Source organism: Notechis scutatus, chromosome 1 (assembly GCF_049901735.1).
Source record: "Notechis scutatus isolate UNSWTSFEM ecotype Mainland chromosome 1, rNotScu1.2, whole genome shotgun sequence".
Taxonomy (NCBI): domain Eukaryota; kingdom Metazoa; phylum Chordata; class Lepidosauria; order Squamata; family Elapidae; genus Notechis; species Notechis scutatus.
The window spans coordinates 28,732,436-28,745,401 of record NC_142009.1 but is presented as its reverse complement, the minus strand read 5'-3'; the positions used below and the strand labels follow the sequence as shown (position 1 = coordinate 28,745,401).

The following is a 12,966-nucleotide window of genomic DNA, read 5'->3' as shown; positions in this document are numbered from 1 at the left end:
TATGCAGAAAGTCATTTTATCAGTCTCTTATTCCTTCAATACTTTAAATGCAGGATTTAGAAAAAAGATTAAATTAAATGACCAGATTTTAACTTGAAGCCAAAAGCAATATATTATGAACTAAAATTTCAGAAATTATTACAGTACAGAATCCTTACAGAAGCAATATAGGCCGACAAAAGCTTGCAGTTTAATGCTGGGAGAGGATCAACAATATGAAATATTAGAAGATAAGGGAGAGAAAAAGAAGGAATGTTTTAATAATACATTTTTTTAGCTTGAAATTAAAAATCATGTGAAGAAAGTGTATATATAAAGGCATCTAGCAGCAAAAGAGGGCAAAGGGAGCTTTATTCAAATAGTTTTTCCTCTTTAAATTTTTAATTAGTATGCTCCATTATAATCAGTGTCAAGATAGAGTTTATGTACCTTTTCTGCTTTTTTAATAAAAATGAATTGCATTTTAATAGAATTCTTGCCTATGTTTATATTTATTTTAAAAAGATTAGAGGGAACATTCATATTCTGAATTCCAGTAGCATGATAGTCTACTTCCTTTACCCTTCCTCTAAGAGAGTAATTGTCAAAATATCGAGTCCAGAAAATACAACCTCCCACATTTCTTTAGCTCATAATCAATTATATAATGTACAAAATATAAATTCAATTTTCTTATAGATAATTCCTCTTGAATGTATGGTAAGCGCTTATGTTTAGACTAGCAAAATTTCTCTCCTCCCTCCTTTTAACTGCACTTGAATATTCTGAACTTCAGTTGGAAGCTTCTTTGTAAAATGAGGAACTAAACATAAACTCAGTTTAACACTTATTTTACTATTGATCATGACATGAACAATTTAATTTCATCCAAATCAAGAAACAGAAAACATAAACAAGTTTATAACTGGAAAAAGTTCTTTTCTACTAACCAATTACTGAACCTTAAAACCATAAAATCTTCCTCCTTTATTTACATTCAAATTAATAAGGTTTGCATGTTCTATTCACAATCTGCCCCCTCCTTTCAGTGTTCCATACATATTACCATGGGAACACTACATTCATAGGATTTCAAGCCTACCACAGGGCAAGCTTAGTCTGAAGTATGAAAAGGGTAGAGTCAAAGGGTATAATTTGGCTCATGAGAATCAGAACACTAACCTTTGTCACACCACAAAAGGCTGGTAACCATAGGAACAGTTATCAAAGAAAAAGGGTCTTGCTAATATACCCAGAGTTATACAGGAGAGGCACCATGAAATAGGCAATTGTGGCAAATACACACACAAATCATTTTACTCTGATTTATCAGGGACTTATGCTGGAATAATAATTTGAAAATCCTACATCTTCATTGAACAGGTCTGCATGCTATGAAATAGCAAAGCTGCACCTGAAATCTATGGCAACATTTAACACTTAGGTCTGGATAACTACTTTTTTCTGCCATTCCAATAACTCATATGTTGGGGCTTTAAAGAGATTAATAAATAAGGAAAAATGTAAATGAGACTTTTATCATAATATTAAAGATTTTCACTGTGGTTCCAGATAATTTAACAGCGCTCCACTAAAACTCCCACATTTTCACATTTCCATTGTAACAGGGAAAGTTTTGGGATTTAGGGACATTCTGGATGCATATGTAAAACTTAAAAGAAAAGCAATAGAAAAGTATTTCTCCATTTCTTAATTGTTTGCTGTTGAAATTCAGCAGCATTATTTCTGAGAATCACAAAATGATTTTTTGCAGTGAGCTTGAACTGAAAAAATATAGTACTTTTGGCGGGTATTTGTGGAGGACTCTGGTGGATTACTTAAAATAGCAGCGCACATTTCTCATGATTTTCAATAAAAGAATTATATTCTTATCCAGTTCTCCTACATTTTGAATTGGGCGTCTGGAAAGCCGGCAGCCCAGGTTCAAGCTCCGAGCAGCACATGATGATGTCAGCTTCCCTCCTCACTTCAGCTCCTGCCAATCTAGCAGTCTGAAAGCATGCAAATGCGAGTAGATGAATAGGTACCACTTTGGTGGGAAGGTAACAGTGTTCCATGACATCATGCTGGCCACTTGACCATGAAAATATCTTCAGACTGCACTGGCTCAATGGCCTTGACACACACCATCTTCTAGAATTGGCAACAACTAGCAAAATACAATCCACAGGGACTTTTTTTTTTTACATTTTGAATTCATTCTAATACTAAGACATTTAACTCATTGAGTCTAAACAAAGCCAACATTTAAATATAAAATTGTTTCAAAATATATATTATTGAAATAAAATCTTCATATTTTATTTACTATCTTCCATTCAGCCTGCTGAGGGAACTGGAAGGTGGAATAACAAAGTATCTCAAGGGCATCGAGTTCAGGAAGCTGATAATAGCATAAGACAATAAAAAACCATGAGAAATGATTGAGGAGGGAACCAACTGTTCCAGAAACAATAAAAATACCACAAAACTCAAGCAGCAACAGAAGCAAAGCAACTATATAACAGATTAACACACATTCCTAATAAAGGCAATATGCTTAAATCAGAGTTGGGCATTTTATGGTCCATAGGCCACATCCAGCTATCCTTGTCTGGCCCAGCGGCAGGAGGAAGTAGGCCAGCGGCAGGCGGAGGGGCAGTGTGGTAGCAGTGGCCCTCCACACAGTCTCAGTTTTCCATGTGGCCCCTTGAGAAAATTAATTGCCCACCCTGGTTTAGATGTAACTTTTTGGAGAGGGGGTAAATTAACAGTTCACAGTACTAACTGCCAATGGACAGCTCCTAGCCTGTTTATACAAACTGGATAGCTCAAATGGATTAATACAAATGCAGCCCTAATGTTTTATATAAAGGAATCACAAAGCATCTTATCTTTCAAAAAGCAATGAGATGCCTTTTACAGCCTCAAACAATCATTAAAAGTTAAAGTTCACAAAGCTATAAAAATGGACAAGATGGAAAATAAACTGCAACCCTTTCAACATATGTAAATGTTTATCAGTCAAAGCTTAAGGAATTTGATTTAAAAAGTTTCAAATAAATCTGAACCTTTGGGGGGAAAATCTATCTAAATTGCAAGACATAACAAGCAATCAAATTTCAATCTGTACTGGAATAATATATGTAGATTGCTTTGGATTCAAAATATACATTTGATCAATACTTCAATAAAAAGTAAAAAAGCTGCTTCAGAATAAATGAGGGTATACATTCCATACCTATCAGTACCTCCTTAGCAGGGCTGCATCTTTTTTCTGAGCCTGCAGAAAACACAAGCCCAGGAGAAAATGCAAAAGAATTAAAGGGATACTGATATGGGGTTGACAAAGTTCTTTAAAGGGAGTGTGGATAGTACCGTACCATTTTAACATCAGGCAATACTGACTGGTTGATATGAAATGACAATGCTATTGTGCCAAATCCTAGTACTTTCCTCTTGTAAAATCTCAATTTCATAATGGCACTTCGTTTTTAAGATGGATTAAAAATTTTGTTTTACAAATAAGAGACTAAGCATGGAAGGAGAATACATATTCTTCAGGCACATTTCCCCCAAAGTTTCTATACTGCAAAGCTCAAAAAAAAATCCATATCTTAGAAGAGTAGATGATAATATATTCTTTCAGAATGTTGAATGAGCAGTTTACCGAAAGTAAATAAAGTTGGTTCAAGATCCACGGTTATTGCACTAATCCATGACAGCCACTTTTACCCTCATTATATATTTTCATTTTAAAGAATTATCATAATTCATAATATAAAAAGCAATTTAATATAATAATAAAAACCTCTGGATCCAGAGAACCTATAATCTTATGTGATGATCCTTCATGAAGGTTTCATTCTTTGCAAATACCCCCAAATAGCAAAAAAGTAGTAAATACATTTAATTGTTCTATGTTAATAATTCTGAACAACTGTGAAGATCTTGATTTATATTTTGAATGTAAATACTTACTTCCATTGCTAGAGCTGCTGTTTGTTGATCATAATGATTCAAAAGGTTAGGCATAAATGTGGTATTGTACGGAAGATCTTGGCACATCCTCAGGATTATGGGTTCACAAGAGAATAGGCTGTGGCCACCACTGCATCTTGCTAGAACTGCCAAAAGCCAAAGATAATGGATCATCCAAATTACAGCCATTCTTCTGCAACAGTCATGAGGGTCTCCAAATTATTTATCAGGCATTGCTGGATATTTCAACTTTTTATCTTAAAGTTCTTCAGAGACTGAATAACTCTTCACACTAATAGATTTTAGCATAGTCCAGTAGAATACTTTTATTTCCAAAACACTAATAAAATACTTTGTCTTGTTTTTCTTCTTCTATACCACCATACAAGTTGTACTGTATCATCATAACTTATTGACTAACCGCATTCCCAAACAGACTCCATGTTGACAGCCTTTTTTCTTCTATCAAATAATCTAAGAATAAGAACATAAATACCTTATTAAAATTCAAAGTAATACTGTACATAGATTAAAAAGACATAGGCTCAAGTTCTGACCATGGAGCACACAGAATGGCTTTGGCGCATTCTTTTGTAGCTTAATCTATGTCAACCCTGAAGCTGACCTGACTGAAGCCATTTTGCCACTTCAGTGTTGCCACATTGGAGCTGATGGATAGCGAGAGGGGAATAGAGATAGCTGGGGTTTTGTAGCCAAAACAAAATACTTTGTCTTGAGAACCAAGGACATTCTCACATCTGCCCAGAGAGAGAGGAGAGATGTTACCTGGCAACCAGATGTCACCTTGATTGGACCATGTGACTGCTCTTGACGCTCAAGGAGCTGAGTCAAAAAGCTGGGGGCCCAGCAGCAGGGGCTGGCTTTTATACTTTGGCAGACTCAGCTCAATGATGTCAGAGGGAGGAGTCTTACCCATTCCTGGACTCTCGTAGCAGCGTGGAGAAGAGCTAGTTGCATGTCTAACTGGTTAAGGTACTAGGTTAGAAGTAAGAGATTTCAACTTCTGCCTTAGCCATGAAAGCCAGATGAATGACCTTGGATTTGTCTCTCTCTTTCAACCCAACCCACCTCAGTGTTGTTTTTGTGGGGAAAATAGGATGTGATCAATATGTTTGCCACATTGAGTTATTTGTAAAAATAATGAAGGTAGGATACAAATAAATAAATAGAGGTTCCTGTGTATGCTACCATAAACTTCTAAATAAATAGGAGATAGAAATGTAATAAATAAAATACTTCATTGCTTATTAGATGTATGCCAAATATATGAAAGATGCATTACTTGCAACAGTACAATATCTCTAACACTATCAAACATTTGTCTATTCAAGGTCTTTGGGAAGCACTCAATAAAAATACCAAATCCAGTCTAAACATTGGGTTGACTATGAGACCAATAATAAATAAAATCCCCTCCAAAGGAATAGTACTTCATTACAGTGGAAGGGCTTGGTGCTTTAGTGATGTCAAGGACTATGCTGAACAGGTGCAACCATATCAGCTGAAGAACCAGACTAAATCTGTCCCAAAATTCCCCATTCAATGCTGTGAGAATACATAATATGAATTTCATGCTGGATCAACTGTTGTCCAGATTAGCAAAAGTCACATTGGATGCTGTGGCTCCTAGGTATTCATTGACAAGTGAGATATAAGGTTCAATTCCCCATGCTAGGCAACTAAATGTGAAGCTAACAGACTACTGAAAGGCAATCAAAAACAAAGAATTTGGTCAAAGGAATAAAACTAGTCAATTATGGAATGTTTCTACCAATTGGAACAATTAAAATGTAGAATTCAAAAGTGAATGTACCAGTTTTGGAAAAAAAATACATTTTCATTTAGTAATTAATAATAGTTTATGGACCAAAAATGTGTAATTCTGAAACACAAATTCTTTATCAATACTGAACTGGAAGCAATTGAAAAATGAATTCAATTTATTCAGAACTATGAATAATACCAATTTGCAGAGTGAGCGACATACAGTAGAAAGTAAAGAGATTATTGATTTCAATGAAGAACAAGGAGAAAAAACTGCTAAAGTGCTAAAGAAGTGCAAATACTATCAGCTAATCAAGACATAGTTGAGAATTCAAAGACCAAATGAAAGAAGCCAAAAGAATATTTTTGGCAAAATTGAATCAATTTAACTTTGAAGACTTTGGCTGAAACAATAAAAATATTAATGAAGCTGTTTAAATTGTGACCCAAATGAACCAGCTGATATATGCTAGTATATCTAATGTAAACAGAGAAGAATGGAGACTTAAATATGAAGCAATAATTAAGAAAAGAAAAGCTAAATGGAAAATGCACTTAAATCTGGATAAAGAAAATGTGCATAGCTTTGAGCAATTTGAAAAATTTAAGACAAGGAAAGTAGAAAACAGCTAGTCCTTGACTTATAATTATCACTTACCCGGCAAATACCATCTCTGACTGGAGATTTTACAGTATCCTTTCCCTGTCATGCCCACCAAGCCATGCCCTCAGAACCGGTAGTAAAAAACTGTGAATCCCAACACTGGTCGTTCCCCTCCATAGTCACATGACTGTAACTTAGGGTGCTCCTCAACTGAACACCATTTACAGCCCTTTGCAGCATTCCATGGTCATGTAACCAAGTTTTATTATGAGTTAGCCAAAAAACCAACATTTACTTCTGCTTTTGGCAAACCGCATCCATAACAAACCATTGGTTTGCTTAACTACAGCAGCATTCACCTAACAACTACAACATTGCTTAACAAATGCAATGATTTGCTTAAGGACCACAGAAAAAAGGTCATAAAATTGGATTGGTCATATGACTGACCCACTTTATGACCATCAGAAGTTATGACAGTGGTGGGCAGACTCCATTATGGTCATAACTCAAGGACTATCTGTAATAAGAAAAGCAAAACTACTGTTTGTATGAAATACAACCTGGAGAGTAAAGAAATTGCAGAGGCTATAGAATAACTGAAACAGAGCCTACTGCAGAGAAGATCAAACAATATGCCAATTGAATAATTCAATCCCAGCAAAATTTGTAGGTTAGAACAAATCAGCATGAATTCTACAAAACACGACCAAGATACCTTTATATAATCAAACACCATATTCTCATCATTTAGTCCAGGGGTGGGATTCAACCGGTGTTACTACCGGTTCGGTGACTATGTTTTGCGTGTGTAAAAAAACTTTAAGCTGTGCCTCCCGGACAGCTAAAAAGCGCTGTGCGTGGGTGCGCAGCATTTGAAAAGCCTCTTTTTTCCTGCTTTTTCAACCTCAGCAGTGCCGCACAAAGCAGCTGAGGTTGAAAAAGCAGGAAATAAAGGACAGGTAAGAACCTGGGCGGGTGGGTGGGCCAAACAGCAGCAAACACAGAACTGGTTCGGTGTCTGCTGCTTTTCAGAACTATCGGTTCTTTAGAACCACGCAGAACCTGTAGCATCTCACCCTGATTTAGTTATGTTTCATGTTTCCTTGTCTGTAGATTAATCTGTGGATTATCCACACATAGTAACAATTTCCTCCTTCGAAAGCAAATCTAAAAGTGGAAGAAACACAATGAAAGTACTAAACATAGAATTTTGAAGACAGGAGAAACATGAAACATAATTAAATGATAAGAATGTATTATTTGTTTTTATGAAACTATCTTTATCATATGGCATTAAATACCATAATTTAATATGTGATACAATACTTACCTGTCCTGAATTCCTCATAATTCAGCTTTATTATAGGAATCCTAATACACACAGAGAGAATACTTTCTGCAAATTCTGCACTATTGGATATGTGAGATTTTAAATGAAAAACTGCTTAAGAAGCAAAGGATACTTTTCTTTTTGAGCCTCACTGCATTTTCAAAAACTATTTAGTAAGTCACTTACAAGAAACCAGATGCCAGATTAAACGTTAGTTCTTATATCTGCATTTTTCTTACATAACTTTGGATATAGGATGATGTGCTATGGTAATTTTGTTTATCATAGTTAATAGTTTTTTTTTCCGTTTAAGATAAAGCAAATAAGAGTTTATAAAATGATATGGCAAAAATATAGTTATTTACTATACCTGGCAGAAAAACTAGGATTTGAGAGTAGGATGTGCAGTACCTCAATCTGATAGATAGATAGATAGATAGATAGATAGATAGATAGATAGATAGATAGATAGATAGATAGATGGATGTTTTCCACTACTGGTAATAATTTATCATTAAAGCAAGAAGTTTATTTCAGATTCACTGAAATAAGAGAATCTTCTCTCTTTAATATATTTTGGTAGTAAACTAAGACATCTTTTTTTCAGAGAAATACATTGGGCCTTGCAGATAATTAAAATTAATGATCATCCAAAAAATAATTTATTAGTAGAAGGTTCAGGACATAGAACCTCTATATTAATTTCTAATTTTCTTATTTTATAACTTTCATACCTAATCAGATAAAAATGAATATTTAAAAAACTATAATGCTTTAACTATAGCAATAAAAACCAATGATTAAGTTCAGGTGAGATTCATGTTCAAACATACTTAGTATTGTTTAAACAGAAAATTAGTATTAGTAAAGGTATGTATGGTGAAGGATTATTACGCCAGTTTAGAATGTTGTTCTGTTATTAAATACTTATTGGCAAGGTTAGATAGTCTTTCCTTTTTTTTAGGAATCCTTATATCTAAGCTGACTTGTATTGGACTTCTCTTTAAACAGAGACTCTGTTACATAAAGGAATTATCTGTAAAGAACAACACGTTTTTACTAATACAGTTATAAAAATTTAAGAATGACAAATATCCTCTCATAATGGTTTTAGCATTTTTCAGACTGCAGATAAGGAATGGAATCTATGATTAGAACCTCATTTCCTATAGTCAGCCTGATATGGTAATATAATAATTCACATATGATGCAAAAAGGGATTATTTAATCTACTATTTTATGACTCAGAGAAGCCAAGAATGTTCTTACTTCCAACATTTCTTCACAGAAAGTGGTATTTAAGAGCAAAATGAATCTGGAATAGCAGGTAATATTTACCATTATGGCCACTAGCCATTAATAACAAGCATAATATAAAGTTTTATATATAGGTAAAAACTGTTGCATTATTTTTTGTGAATGTATTCAAGATAATGTACCAATCTGCCTTCTACCAATCACAGAAACATCCAAGAAATCATAGTTAACAAAAGAGGAAGGTAACTTTAGTCTTCACTTTCTAGTTGCATTTACTTTTACCATTCCATTAAAAACTCAGTTTTACTTATGAAGGTTCTTTACTCCAAAGGAAATAGTTTCTGCCTAGAAAACAGATCTAGCTTAAAAAGATGGCAGTTGGCACACTCAAACAAATCTATATCAACCGTATAACAGTATGCTGAGTCTTAATCTCAGTAAATAAAAGAGGCAGATGCAAATTTTAATCTGCTGTTAAAACTTCTTTATTTTCTAAACATATTTAATATAAGGTATTTAGGCCACAAATGTTAGAATTAAATTTCTGTAATTTGCTATTATTTATATTCATTTTTCTGTAACAAAGCTGCTTTTGTTATGTATGGCCACTTTAAAAATTATTTTAGTGGCAATTTAAGTGTGAAAAAACAATTCAGTGACAAGCAGGAAAGAGAAATCATATTCCTTAATTGTCAAACTAATCTATCCTAGGCTGTATCAACAAGAGGGATAGAATCAGGATCATATGAAGTGTTAGTACTGCTTTAAAAAGCTTTGGTAAGACCATACATGGAATATTGAGTCCAATTTTGATCACCATATTACCAAAAAGATATTCAAACTCTAAAAAGAGTGCAGAGAAGAGCAACAAAGATGATTCAGGGACTGGAGATAATACACATGAAGAACAGTTGCAGGAACTGGGCATGTCTAGTCTAGTTAAAAGAAGAACTAGGGCTGACATGATAACAGTCTTTCAATATGTAAGAGTTACAAAAAAGAGTGTCAACCTATTCTCCAAAGCACCTGAAGGCAGGACAACAATGGATGAAAACTTATCAAGGAGAAATTTAGAACTAAGGAGAAATTTTCCCAGGTTGAAAAGAGTTAATCAGGGGAACAGTTTGCCTCCAGAAGTTGTGAGTGCTCCATCATTGGAGGTTTTTAAGAAGAGATTGGGTAGCCGTTTGTCTGAAACAGTATAGGATTCCTTGCTTGACCAGGGGATTGAACTAGAAGACCCTTCCAACTCTGTTTATTCAGGTTTGTTCTATTCTTATGGCTACTATCTTGTTTCTAAAAGAAAGCAGAAGCACAAAATAAAGCATAATCTCTTAAAGCACTAAAAAAATAGTTAAATGGTTCCCATATCGTGGTCCTGTCAAATAATCAGTGGTTTGCAGAAGTCTACCAGATTGTTAACTACAGCTTTCCACCATCCTCAGTGCTAGTCAAGAGCCTAAACCAATGTCTGCTAACCATCTCAGTACCTACCTCCTAGATTCTTTGCAAGTTCAGCATGTTCATGAAAATGAATCAGTGGCTGAAAAAAGGTTTACTGAAGCTTACAGGTGATAAAAGTAGCAATACAAACAGCAGAATTCACAAAACTGACAACAGCAAATAGATCTCGAGTTACTGACTGTGAGTCTGTAAGTGGATGCTGACTGCAACTGTGATCTCACATAATAAAAAAATATGAATAGAAATACATAGATGATTATCTTAATAAAGGACATAGAGTAAAGATCAACTTATCCCTACCATCTTAGTACTCAAGAGATTTCTACAGAAGATCATTCCATTATGTTTGTGCTAAAAATTAATATTATGGCTAATATTATATACAAAATAATCTAAAAGTGAAAAGGCAAACTTAATTTGGGGATTTTTTTTGGTTGAAAATTTAGCTTAAAATAGCTTTTAAACAGGGAGGACAGGGAAGCATACACAAATGTAACTATAATCATATATATTATTAATCAAAATATTGGTCTTCATTTTGCAGATGAAAATAGAGAAGGTGTTTGTTTAATTAGGAATCTATTTCCAAATATTTATTTAAGTGTCCACAACTGCCAAAAGTTTACAAAGTAGTGATTTGGGAACCTTTTATTGCATCATTGGAATAAAAATAATAATTCACATTAAATAATCTTTGCTTAGAGAGTTCTCCTACAATATCTTCCAAAGGATTATTTCATAAACTAAAAAAAGGAATTCACTCTCTGCTATTATGTACTGAAATGGAAAACTTTCCCATACATGTTCCTTAGTACTCAATCAATGCCTTGTAGGGCAGTCGGTAAAATTTAACTCGTAATTTTCTCCTTCTGCATGAAAACACTAATCTATCTCATTTTCTTTGCATATTTAATATTTTAGTTTTCCTATGAAGCACACACTTGCTTCTATCATTACTGGGGAGAAATTAAAGCAGTACAAAAGTGATTATGTAAAATATATTTGCTGCTAGAATTATGATGGGGACAATGAAGGAAGCATCTCTGCAGTGTTAAGATATCATAAGAATAGGAAAATTGTTTTGTGGGATCAGAGGATCCTCTCTACAATTTCTTTTCCAGCACCAGTAAGACTGAAAGGCAATCCACAGAAAAGGTTTCTTCAGGTATTCCCCACCTGTCTTTCTTCTAGCGAAAGAGTAAAAGCAAAGGGATTTTTGCATTTGTTCGTGCAACTCATTGTTTTTCTTTGTGCACTACTGATAATTTGGAATATCAATTTCTCAATGGAAAGTTATTTTCCACCTGAAAAGGTTATTCTAAATCAACTCTGACCCAGGATTACTTCTAGCTGCTGCAAAACACATCCTTGGTGAAAATAATTCTGCACATTCTTCCTTATATATGCGAGGCAAGATAGTAAATCAAAAAGAATTGTGTTTTCTTTAATTGCTTCCCCCTCACACACACCCAGAATGAGGTTCTCTGTACAGGCAAGCTCAGTTAAAATATTTGACCTTTAATTAAATATCACTTTAAAAATCTTATTTCACACATTTGGTGTTTTGTTTTTTTTTTTGTTTTTTTTTGGACAGCTACTTTGGTGGCCTAGGTTCAGTCAGATGTAAAAAGCTTTAAGAAAATTATTGGTCACATAAGCAATAACGATTATTTCATGATGTATGTAACTGCTCCCTCATATGGGGGGGGGGGGCAAAAATGACTGGGGAAAACAAAGACTGAAAGTCTCCAATAATCCTCCCGTCTGCAAAGATAGAGCATAATCAGGCATGTACTCCATTTGTCTCGTCTTTCAGTGCCAAGCCCACTTTGACCTGAAGATATGAGAGAATATGGGAGAGACAGAGACAGAGAAGGGGCAGAGAAAGAGGGAGATACCTGCAGCTCTTTTAACTCCAACCTCCTCGGCCGCGCAAGGAGAGGCTGAGATCGCGTTTTTATTGTCCTAAGGAGCGAGCAAGAGAAGGCAACCCGCCCTTGGTTGCCGAGACGGAGGATGTTCGGCACCGTAGACCAACAGAAACGGCTTGGGAGGGAGGGGCAGCTACTAGGGGGCGAGAGAAATCGGTCTCCACACAAAAGAAGAAGAAAGCGGAACGTTCACGCCTCTTTTTGGGAGAACATTAAGGATTCCTCCTTTTCTACCGGCTGAGGAACGAGGAAGAGGATGAAAGACCCCCGTCCCTTTTCTCCGCCACCGTTTACTGTACCTGCCTCCAGCACCTTTTCCTCCTCCTTCAGGTGCCTCCGCCACTCCAAGTCCACCGAGTAGAGTACAATATGCCGGCGAACAACTTCCTCAACGGCCGCCGCCGCCGCCGCGCCTTTTCTCCTCACACTCTGCCCCGCCCCCTCACGAGTCTTGAATGCGGGGAGGGTAGCCAATTAAATCCCGATCCCTGCCACCACTCTTGCTTGGTTACTAGGTAGAACAAAAGAAGGGGGGGGAGGACACTGCGCTTCGGATGGGCCTCTGCAACTAGGCAACGGTTTCTATGGCGAAGAGAATCAACTCGCAGGCTGCGGCGGCGGCGGCGGTGGAG

General features: G+C 35.5%; 1 protein-coding gene across 2 annotated transcripts in view; it reads right to left on the bottom strand.

The window, feature by feature from the left end:
• The window catches only part of FZD3 (frizzled class receptor 3), a 29,300-nt gene extending 16,383 nt beyond the window's left edge, over window positions 1-12,917 (bottom strand). Inside the window, exons 1-2 of one of the 2 annotated variants that reach the window (XR_015748545.1) lie at window positions 12,634-12,916; window positions 3,961-4,434 (exon numbers count right to left, since the gene is read on the bottom strand). Coding sequence is in view for 1 of the 2 variants with exons in the window: in XM_026671477.2 (XP_026527262.1) it covers window positions 3,961-4,149 (189 nt within the window). In the remaining variant the exon portion in view is untranslated. Of the gene's footprint in view, window positions 1-3,960; window positions 4,435-12,633 lie in introns of both variants that reach the window. The other variant, XM_026671477.2, reaches the window with a different exon arrangement.
• Window positions 12,918-12,966: the final 49 nt, after the last annotated feature.